This window comes from Hemitrygon akajei, chromosome 16 (genome assembly GCF_048418815.1).
Source record: "Hemitrygon akajei chromosome 16, sHemAka1.3, whole genome shotgun sequence".
Classification (NCBI taxonomy): Eukaryota; Metazoa; Chordata; class Chondrichthyes; order Myliobatiformes; family Dasyatidae; genus Hemitrygon; species Hemitrygon akajei.
The window spans coordinates 23,956,914-23,969,163 of NC_133139.1; the positions used below are offsets into that span (position 1 = coordinate 23,956,914).

General features: G+C 35.6%; 1 protein-coding gene across 8 annotated transcripts in view; it reads left to right on the forward strand.

The window, feature by feature from the left end:
* Window positions 1-10,712, forward strand: part of LOC140739829 (semaphorin-4E-like) — a 146,182-nt gene extending 135,470 nt beyond the window's left edge. For 7 of the 8 annotated variants that reach the window (XM_073068411.1, XM_073068409.1, XM_073068412.1 and 4 more), the window contains one exon: window positions 987-10,712. In XM_073068411.1, coding sequence (XP_072924512.1) covers window positions 987-1,774 — 788 coding nt within the window. In that variant the 3' untranslated portion in view covers window positions 1,775-10,712. The remainder of the gene's footprint in view (window positions 1-986) is intronic. The other variant, XR_012101760.1, reaches the window with a different exon arrangement.
* The last annotated feature ends 1,538 nt before the right edge of the window (window positions 10,713-12,250 follow it).

Below are 12,250 nucleotides of genomic sequence, written 5' to 3' on the forward strand. Positions count from 1 at the left end.
TTGGTGTGTGTTCTCCCAGCTTTGCTTACTGAAGTCTACAATGAATTCCTTGCTCTTACTGACATTGAGTACAAGGTTGTTGTGACAGCTGATCTATTTTGCTCTTGTATGTTTCCTTATCGCCATCTAAGATTCTGCCAACAACAGTGGTATCAATGGTGAATGTATAGATAGCCTTTTACCTGTGCCTAGCCACACAGTCATGACCGTAGGGAGAGTAGAGCAATGGGTTGTCTGAGCTGTCTACTTTTTCTCTTTTTCCTTCCAGTTTTTCTTTCATCTTCTTGCCTATCAACCTCACTTTCCCTCAGGCTCACAGAGTTAAAAGTTCAGATAGTGATTTTATGGTGAATAATACCACCTCTAAGTCACACTGCATCTTGGCTTATATATTGCTGCTCCTTCACAGTTGCTAGGTCAAAATCCTGCAATTCTCTCCTTAGACAGCATTTTGGGGTATATTTACACAGTTCAAGAAGGCAGCTCATTGCCTCCTTCTCAAGGCTAACTAGAGAGTGGCAACTAAATGCTGATTCAGCCTGCAAACTCATGCCCTGAGAATGAATATGTATACCACCATTTTGCTTCTTCATTTTTTGCAATCTAATGCAGCAAATTACTGTAGATTGTTCTGTCAATAAGTTATCTCATGCATTTGGATGTGGAAGAAGACTGGTAACTCACAATATTTTGAAGTGCTAAAATCAAGCAAGATCACGAGACAATGGTTTCTGTACCTTCTGGCCCAGAAAGTATAGAATCAGATGAGTTTCTGCTGCTGAATGTTTACCTATTGATCCACGATGCAAAGACCTGTGATATCCATATTTTATCATGTATTGCATGAAGTGTTAACTGTACTACATTTGTTCAAATTTCTATCCATGTCTTATGTAATTTTTGGCAATTTGTGCTTTTTAGCATTTCTTAGTACTGTAGTACGATTTTGCCGATAGTAATAATAACACAAACATTCTCTTGTTCAGAAATCTACAAAGCAGAAAAGCAGATAATTATTCCTGGAAACAACATGGTTTTGAATTGTTATCCTGCATCTAACTTGGCTCAAATGCGATGGTTACACAAAAGAAGAGCAATTCCTGCAGCAGATTCACGATACCGCCACTTCAATGTCGGCTTAATAATACTGAATGTTTCTACAGAAGATGAAGGACAGTATGACTGCCTCTCTGTTGAAACAGTGGCTGGCAAGCTAATTTCACAAGTCTCAGCAAGTTATTTTCTCTACTCGTCTACATATAAACCTAGAGTGGGTCAACATCCCATTCTAAATAAGACAGATGTTGGTGCTAAATCAGCCAGTGTGCCAACTTCACCAGGCAATACCTTTCGCAGAGGCAACTTACCTATGACACAAGATAACCTTCAAACTGAATTAACACTGAAAGGTTTCCTGGTACTTTTCATCATTATGTTCATACTACTTCTTGCATGGAATATTTATAAAGGTCATGTGCGGTTATTATTGCAACCACCTGTAAGTGAAAATGGAAGAGTAGAAGCTACCATTTTGAACGACTTAGAACAACAGCTGGAGGAGAAAACACCATTGTCAGAGGGTCCACAACTAAAGGGTGCTCTGAACAATGTTGACCTTCCACTTACAAGTATCACCAATACAAATCCACTTGTAACAAACAGCAACAATAATTCAATGCCACTAGAGAATACTAACTCCAGCTGTGCTAGACCATTGTTTGTTTGTGATGAATTGGAATACATTGATGCTGATCAGACTAAATCAGAAGAGTAAGACTATGGAAATGACAAAATCTACATGCTGTGAATATTGGGTAATGCAGTATAGCCTTTTTTTCATCCTTTCTATAATATGTCTCTCACTTAGATATTCTTGTGAGAGAGGCTGTTTTACCTGCTCTAATGTTAACATGGAAGAATGAGCCATATCATTCATTCAATAATAGACTGTATATCATTGTAAGTTCTGTAAAAGGGCACAGTAATCTATGTTTTATATATTTCACCCCAGGAGAAAATCTATATTCCTTTAGTCTATGGTGTATTTAAAAAAAACTCTTAACTTAAAAGTGCCATGTGTTTTTCATAGTTGGGTACTATTGATTTAGTTAGGTGTTCATACAGTATATTCCCAATAAGCTTGATTGAAAGCACTGTGGATGGTCAATAAAGACAGAGTTGCAGCATTAATTCTCATATACGCATGTGTGAGTTTAGCTAATCCCTGGGAGCATGAAATCACTGAATTTCTCCTTATGTGCATTCTGGACAAATACTAATGCTGCGAGGATTGAATTGTGCTGTGTGTTGCTTACTCTTTTTATGTCCTTTCATGTAGCATTAAAATGTGTGTGATATAACGTTTAACATTCATGTAATCACAACAAATACACATTTGTCAGACCTTTAGTTTTATGACTAATATTAGCATAAACTGTTTTAACACAAGAATTATTAAGAACAGGAAAATAACACCCTCTCACAAGTGGATTATTTCAATCTCCTCATGTATTATCATCAGATATCTCAATCCTTTCTCACTTATTCAGTTCACTTAGTCACTCACTTGCCTCTTGAATGCACTTTAGCCATCACTTCAATAATCTTGCTTTTGAACATATCTCAGTATTCTATAACATTCTGGATGAAATTGTCCTGCCTTTTTTTATTCTCTCCTTTTGTATATTTAACTTTAGACCGTTGACACCATAGTGTTATTGTGAGCAAAGCTATCAGAAATCAAAGGGTGAACCTGTAGTTTTGTGTAAAATAGTATTTCTGTGGTTAGTTAGGCAGCACACTGATTGCATTAAACAGGGTAGAATGTCTATGAAATATGTAATATCCAAGGATTTATATGTTTTCAACTGAGACATCAATTGAAGGGGATGCTCTACAATTTTTCCTTTTTCAATCTTTTTATTAATATCAACATGGTGAGATTGATACATAATTATTGGGATTACAAAATTACAAAATTAAAATGAGCATAAAAGGATACATAAACAACAAACACAGTATAATTAAGTCTTCCCAAATCATACGTGATACGAGTATAATGTGAGCAAGACAAAAAAAAACCTAGGTATATCAATATGAAAAAAAAACAGAAAAAAAAGAAAAAGAAAAAAAATGGGCTGTTTATAGTATCTAAGAAAAGACAAAGAGTCATCAGTTCATCAACTCCGATCCTCTCCACATATATATAATCAGAACCAGAAAAAAAAATAGGATTGGAACAGGGTCAAATTACATCGTGTGAAAGTATTGAATGAATGGCCTCCAACACTGTTCTTCCTACCTTTCTAAATCTAGATTCTATGGGTATTTTGGAGAAATTGTTAGAACTAAATCCTTTTCAGAAAGGTGTAATATCAAATGTTAACAATATAATTATGGAAATACGTTCAGAGGCCTTTTATAAGATTAAGAATGATTGGGAAAGGGAACTTAACTTTACTATCCCTATTGAGAATTGGGATAAAATTCTTCAACTAGTCAATTCATCCTCTATATATTCTAAACATTCATTGATACAGTTTAAAGTTGTGCACAGGGCTCATATATCCAAGGATAAATTAGCTCGTTTTTATTCCCACATAAATCCTATATGTGACAGATGTCATTCTGAGATAGCCTCTCTAACTCGTATGTTTTGGTCATGTCCGTCTTTGGAAAAATATTGGAAAGACATTTTTGATATTATTTCCACGGTGTTGAATATTGATTTACAACCTCATCCTATTACTGCAATCTTTGGTCTACCAATGATAGAGTCAATTCATTTATCTCCTTCTGCTTGTCGGATGATTGCATTTCTTACATTAATGGCCAAAAGATCTATTTTGTTGAATTGGAAAGAGATTAATCCCCCTACCACATTTCATTGGTTTTCTCAAACTATGTTATGTTTAAATTTAGAAAAAATTAGAATTGTCATATATGACCCTTCTATTAAATTTGATGCTCTACAATTTTTGATTGCCTTTCAGTCCTGCATTCCCAATCTTTGGGTGCTAAGTAAGATTGCTTCTGGCATGGACAAGTTGTATTCAGAGTTTCATGCAAGAAGCTGTTGAGGGATTCATCTATTCTGACTACTTCCCCTGTTTCCAAGATTATGATTATGTCTGGCTGCTCCTGGAGATGGAGCAACAAGTAGAGTTGATCCTTGTAATCGAGAGTAACATTTAAATGCATCAGTCAGACTCTAACAATCAGTCACCTTTTCACATTACTGGAGAGGTAGGAAATGAGCTCTAGTTCCTGCCCCTGTTTGTTTCACAGAGATTCCTGCTGGAATGACCATATGGAGATATCAGCTTTGGGCAGGATCAGACAAAGTAGGGCCTTCTCCCCAGTTAATATTGGGTTAATGTTATGCTCGTGCGTAAAATTCAGTTAGTTGAGCAAGGTGCAGGAACTTTATTCCCGACTGAGTCAACACCTTCAGGAAATAAAGGCAGAAAATTGGCAGCAATAAATCTTCCCCAAAACATCTGCATAGAAATGCAATGCTAGGATTAACACTATCTGTTTTGCCAGTCTTTGTATAAACATAACTTTTCCCATATTCTCCCTAAATCTGATCCACTGTAATGAGCACAGGGCTTAACAGTATTTAGACTACAGATACTTGAATTAAACCCCAGTTTGCAGTATCCTGTGCATTATTTTTACTAATTCACAGTAATGTAAGTGCAATCAAATGTTAGCTGCTAAGTATATAATGGACCAGTCTGCAAAGGTATTTTTTTTCTCTTGAAAATGGAAAGGTGTGAAAAATCTATGAAATGTCAAATTTTTCTCTCCTGCGACCAGGAGGCCTGGACTATTGAGACCTCATGGAAATCATATAAATTTTAAAGTTTCTTTAAGACTTTTTTGTTCAAAGTCATTATATAAAGACAAATCTGATAACTTTAGGCATTATTTGATGGACCTCCCTTTTGGGAAGTTTGTTGTCCTTTTTGAGTTGTAACTTAAACTGTTCTTCCTTTTTTTCACCACTTGGATCTGAGATGGATATAAAATATCCAATGGGTTGGGATGTAAAGAAATATGCAGTGACCCTATTATTCTTCAGAGGTTCTGGACTACATCAGAAGGATAAAAGTTTCTGAGGGTCCTACTCTTGATTGCATGCATCCAGTTGCTGAAGCTGATTCACCAATTAACATACTCATATGAATGGTAAGGTACTAGAATGGTGTCATGGAGATAAAATCTAACATGAGTTAGAACATCTGGGGAGAAATAATGTCGGATGAGGCAACATTATGTTTTGTGAAATAGCCTTATTGATAGTAAAATGCAAGATCGGGTGTATTTCTAGCACCTGAACTGAGTAGCTTTTCAATTGTGGTAAATCATAAAGATTTTTTAAAAATCATGCAACTACTCAAATTTTTAAATGATCCAACACTAATTACAATGGTGAGACAAATCATTCAGTGCTATTTCTTTATTATAAAGAAATCCCATGCAGCTATGGACTTATGAACATTCTTAATGCATAGTTATACAGGACAGAAACAGGCCCATTGGCCCAAATCATCCATGCTCTTGAAGATGGCTATCTATGTTAATCCCAATTGCCTGTATTTGCCTACATTCTTTTAAAAAGTTCCTGTCCATGTACTTGTTAAAATATCTTATAAATATTGTACCTGTCTTGACCACCATTGCAACTATCAACCCTATCTATGCCCCTGCAACACGCAGAAAATGCAGGAGGAACTCAGTAGGCCAGGCAGCATCTATGGGAAAGAGTAAACAGTCAATGTTTCAGGCTGAGATCCTTCATCAGGACCTGAGTTCCTCCAGCATTTTGTGTGTGTTGCTTGGGTTTCCAGCTTCTGCAGATTTTCCCATGTTTTGTGATTTGACTATCTATGCCCCTCATCATTTTATGAACCTCTGTAAGGTCATCTCTCACCATGCTTCCCTCCAGAGAAAACAGGCCCAGACTGTGCAATCATTCCTTATAACTTAAGCTGTCCAGTTCAAGGAATGCTCCTATGAATCTTCTCTTCATCCTCTTTAGCAAAATTACTTCCAGCAATGCACACAATACTCCAAAGGCAGTCTAACCAACCATTTGTACAGCTCTGTGATGACGTATGAACTTCAGTACTCAGCCATCATACACACTCACAACTCCGTATACCTATGTCAATATTTTCGGGGAAATATATAACCTAGGTCTTGCTGTTCACTAACGTTCCCCATGGCCCTGGTATTCACTGTGTGGATGGTCTGAACGGGTTTACTTTCCCAAAGTGCAATTCTTTGCACTTGTCTGCATAAATTCTATCGCCCTTGTCACTTTCCCAGTTGATCTGGATCCCAGTGTAACTTTCAACAACCTGTAGACTTACTAATCATGTCTCCTATATTCTCTTCCAAATTATTAATATACATAACAAACAATAAAGGATCCAGCACCAATCCTGGCAGTACAACACAGGTCACAGGTCTCTAATCTGAAAAGCATTCTGCACTATCACCCTCTGCCTCTTCCTACTGAGTCTATTTTGTATCCAGTTTGCCCTGGATCCCTATACTCTATTTTTCTGGAGTAGGGTAACTTGCAGGACTTTGTCAAATACCTTGCTGAAGTTTATGTAGACAACGTCTACCACTCTACCCTCATCAATCCTTTAAGTTACCTTCTCAGAACATTTAAATCAAATTTGTGAGGCATGAGTTTCCATAAACAAAGCCATATTAACAATCCCTAATTAGTCATTTCCTTTCTAAATTAACGTAAATCTTGTTCTTTGGAATTTCACTGACTTATCCACCACTGTTGTAAGGCTTACTGGCCTGTAACTTACTGGCTTATCCTTACAGACCTTCTTAAATAATGGCATATTAGTCATTCTCCAGTCTTCTGGTACCTCACCAGTGGTAAATGAAATTACAGAAATCTCTGCTGGAACCCTAGTAGTCTCTTGCTTGCTACATATCTAACTTACATCCGGTCAGGCCCTGGGGAATTGTCCACTTCTTTTTGTGATTCAAAACTGCCCACATCTCCAACTTCATATTGTCAATATTCTTCAAGGCATCACTAAACTCACTAGCTTCCATGCCCTCCACAATAAATATAATGAGAAGTCTTCATTTAAAACCTCACCCATTTCCCACAGCTCCACAGCAGTTAGTGTGATGCTATTGCAGCTTGGGGCATCAGAGTTTGAAGTTCAATTCCGATCCCACCTGTATGGAGTTTGTACATCCTCCCTATGAACAGGTTTCCTCCAGGTGGTCCTTATAAGTATACAGATCATTACTCTATTCCTAATTACCCTTTTGCTTTTAATACACCTGTCAGACCTTCCTTGTTGTCTGTCCTGCTGTTACCTGACCTAGCTCACTCTAACCTTTTTATTTGCTTCATCTTTCACATCTGCTACAGTACTACTTTGGGTCCCACTTCCCTGCCAGACCAGTTCAAACTTACTCAGGTAGTTCTAGCATATCTTGCCAGAATATTGATCCTCATCCACTTCATATGCAACCTGTCCCTCTTCTACCCTAGAAGAGATCCCAATGGCAAAAAAAAAATTGAATTACTCCTACCTACACCAGCTTTTCAGCCATGCATTCATTTGCCCTATCCTATTCCTGCCCTCACTAATGTGTGGCACAGTGAGTAATCCAGAGATTAGAACCCTAGAGGTCATGCTTTTTTAACTTCAGCCCAACTCCCTATATTCATTTGCATAATTGGCATCTAATTCTGTTTTTGAACCCACCGTTCTCAACATTTTTCTGTAAACATAATTTTCAGCTCCACTGTGGTCTGAGATCTCTGCACCTTCATTTCTGGTGACTTGCATTTCCAACTTTCATGCTTCCACCATGGTTTACTTCCCATAATTCATCATCTGTGATTCTATACTCCAGGATACTCTCTTTAAATTCTCTCCTCTATCTCTCTCTTCTTTTAATGTGAATATTGAAACCAAACTTTTGTTATAAGTTTGGTTCATTTATCCTGATATTTATGCTCAGTGCAAAAATTTATTTGCTAATTCTCTAGTTGAGTCGATTGGGTTTTCAAGGGTCAACATACATAGAAGTTGCTGGTCCTGAAAAGCTGTCTTGAAAATACATAACAAAAATGTTTTTTATTTAAAATTTTGACTTTTCATTTGTTTTTCCTTGAAAGAGGATTTACTGATAGTAACTAAATTTACACTCAACGTGCATATTGTAGCTGAAAGTGCTGTGTTATTAGATCATCTCTACCTCACAACTCCACGTAAATTCTTTATTGTACAGATTTATATTTTATACAAGTGAATTTTGATGGTTTGGTATTCTTGCATATTGTACTTAAATATGAGAACTCTAGCAAAGTACTAATTGAGCTATGTATCCTGTAAAACCCATGAAAGGCAATATTTGTCAAATGCCATCAACCTTTTTTAACGATTGAAAGTGGCATTTTCCATTGAAATCCTGTAGATCTCTGGGATACTCTCATTGTCTTGGTTAAATATGATATGTTGATCTGTGCTTGCTGGTGCATTTTATTAAAATTAGGGTGGTAGTTGTACCACTCCCCTCAGGCTACTGTCATTCTCCGTAAACATGCTATTGCATGTTTTCTACTGACCTTCATTTTTTGGTATTCCATGTTGTGGGATGTTGTCAGACCTGGCATAGAATGTTTTTTTTTTAAATTTCTTGCTCCATATTAAGATGTAGGAAGTAGACTAGGAGGAAGCCCAAGCACTCAGTTGTGCAGATAGAAGGGAATTAACAACTTAGAGCCTTTTGACCTGAGGTATGTGTTTTGTTTCTTTTCTCTTCCTGTGAGGAAGTCTGTCACTGGTCCCAGTAGCATAATTGAAATCAGGAACTAGAACTTGTAGTATCAGCTACAATCACAACATTCTATTAGCCATGATTACGGAGTTTTTGAGTTCTCTGTCTTGGTCTTCAGTATCCAGTGAATGATATAATAATCTTTAGAATGAGAATCAAATTTATTATAGTAAAACACACCCAGCATCTGCAGATTTTCTCCTGTTTCTGTTTCAAATTTATTATTACTGATTCACGTCTTTATGTCATTATTTTAAATTAAACAAATATTACTAAAGAACATGAATGGATTACATTATTCTAAACAATATTTTTCACTGTCTATTTACTGCAGAGAGCTACAGTTTTAAGAGAAATCAAAAGGGCCATTTATAGCTATCTACTTGCAAAACCTTTCCCTTTGGCTTAGCATGCAACTATTACATCTTAACTGAATATCAGAGAATTGAAAGCCAGAGCAGAGCTACACCTGGGGTCTACATCTCCACAGCTGGGAAAATAACAACAACTGAGTTGTGGATTGTATGTCCAGAGATGAGGACAGTGCTAGGAATGACCATTATATCTTCAATGATCAATGGAACCAAAATTCATCAGAAAACTGAGTACTCTGATGAAACAGCACAATGGAGTTGTGCTTATGGAATTGCATCCTAACAAATCTGAGTTCAGAAGCAGATGAAGAAAGAGAAAACTGGTTTGGAAAATAGAAAGTTAAAGGTGTTAGACTCATGTAATATACAGGGGAAGAAAGTCATACAAAAGGAAGAATCTATTGTACATGATCAAGAGGGTAAGATAATGAAAACTGAAAGTGAGTTGGCCTCATGTTTTCAATTTTTCCACTGTTTTTCTGAAACACCATAAAAATTGTACAATTCCACTTTGTAAATATTGTGATCAAAGCTTTAGTAGTTGTTTTCAAATTAGCATCTTTTCAACATGTAAGCAATTTTTGTATGAAAAGTGGATTAAAACAAAAAATTGTGTTAAATTCTGCACCAGTAGTTTTTAAATCAATTTCAGTATCAAATATAACAAAAACAAAATATTTCTCAAGAATAGTTTTAAATGAAACATTTTTGGAAGTAAAAGGGAAAAAACACGATCTTGATGAAGAGATGCTACAACAACGCATTGTTAAAATTTTACATTATCTCTGAAAATCTTTATAAATATGATTTACAATTTGGACTTGTTTTAAAGTTTTTAAAATTTTGGGTATTTTACTATCCATTCAGAAAAAATTCTGTACAAAGTTTGTGATTAAATGAAAATTTAAAGTTTAATCTTATGCCAGATACATTTCCTTTTTATAGCACTTCTAAGCCTAGGAACATATTAGAAGCTTGAAAAGGCTGTTCACCTCCACACCTACTTGCCATTCAGTAAGATCATGACTAATCTTTCATCTTAGTGCTTCATTCCTGCACAAACACTTTATCAATGAATCTCTTAATATCTAAAGATCTATTGATTGTTGTCTTGAATATAGTCATGACTGGTTCTCCACAAGCATCTTGGTAAAGAATTCCAAAGATCACTACTTTTTGAGTGAAGAAATTTCTTCTAATATCTATTCTAGAAGAAGAAATAATTAAATCCACATCAACCCTGTCAAACCCTTAAGTATTTGGCATTTTTCAATTAATTTGACTTGTCTAAATTGACCAGAACATAGGCCCACACATAAGACAAACTAAGTGCACTCTTCTATTTCAAATATATTCTTCTTTAGTTGGATAGACAAGACTAGTAAATAATATTATAGGTACAGTATTACCAAGATCCTATATACTTGGAGCAAGATGTCTCTGCTCTTGTATGCAAATTCTTTTATAATAAAGACAAAAATACTGTTGTTTTCTGAATTGTTTTGCCTTCCTTGTACAGAAACATAAATAGCCCCAGTAGTGATTTGATCTACCTACTTCAGTTGTGATCCCATCTATTATTATGCATTGAAGTAAGTCATGTGAACAGATGTGGGTTAGTTGTGATGTCAACAATCTTTTTTTTTTGAAAACCAAATCATGAACATGTTATTTAGGCTGCTTTATAAAGAATGACATTTCAGGCAAGGGAGGCAGTGGAACTGTATCCCTAAACATATCAGTGCCATAATCTTTTAGAAATTGTTGTGTGGGCTTAATGTGAATCAGCAATGAAGAGGAAATCTACAGGTTACCTCAGTTATTATTGATGAAATAGATTTGAACAAATTATGCCAGCTTCAGTATACTTTAATTCAGAGGAATAATAATACCTGAGGTCTGTTGCTAATTCTATTTTCTATATCTGAACAAAATGTCACGCAGGTCTCCAGATACCTGCATTAGGAGGAGCACAATTTTTTTTAAAAAGCTCTAAAAATGTCAATTTATGAATAAAAAACTGTTTTTACCTGGTGGGTTAATGGACACTTTTTACTATTTCATAAATCCCTCAGGTATGTTTAATATTGTCTCACGAGTGGTATCAACAAAACCTAATAATATATCAGCATGAAGGAATGAAACTATATTTATCTAATGACACATTTCATGATTTCAAATTACTAAAATGCTGTCAATAAATTATATGTGAAATGAAGTGATGGACGTGGGATGTCATTGGCAACCTTTGAGTGGCCATAACTAGATAACTCTTCTAAATGTGGATTAAACAAATATTACATGGCTGAGACTTTGGGGAGAAATCCTTTGATTTAAATAGTATGGATCATTTTGAGCCCAATTGAGATAACCTCCATCTATTGTCTCATCTTAAAAATAGTTTAACATCCCCTCAGGTCAGCCGAATCTTGAGTCAAATTTTGGACTAGGATTTGAAGGTTTCACGTGTAACTCTACTTTGGGGTGAGCAATATGGGGATAAATTGGTATGGAAGTTAAATTATTGGAATCATATCTAGAATTCTGGATCCTTGGGTTCAAGTAATGTCCTGGTTACCCAGGAATTTAAAAGTAAGTAAAAGTAAATAGTTGAAGTTAAGAAAAAGCTAGTTTTAGTAATGGGAAACACCAACTATTAGGTAGTCATGGAAACATGTCTAAATTGTTAAAGTCCTTCAGGAAAGGAAATATGCCATGCTTGTCTGGTCTGACCTGTATCTGACTCCAGATTTGAGAGTAAGTTTAAAAGAACAAAGTGGCATGGTTTAAAATACATTGATCTAAAATAACTTTGAAAACTAAACTGTTTGATTTGAAATAATTAAAACTAATTGGTAATGTAGGAAGAAAATACTGCAGATGTATAATAAAACCAGAAAATGCTGACTCTGCACAACAGCTTTGCTAGAGTGATTATTCAAGTTCAATAGTTCAGTGGTTCCATTGAATATCAGAGAATGTATACAGTATGCAACCTGAAATTCCTACTTTTCACAAAACATAAAAAACCTAAA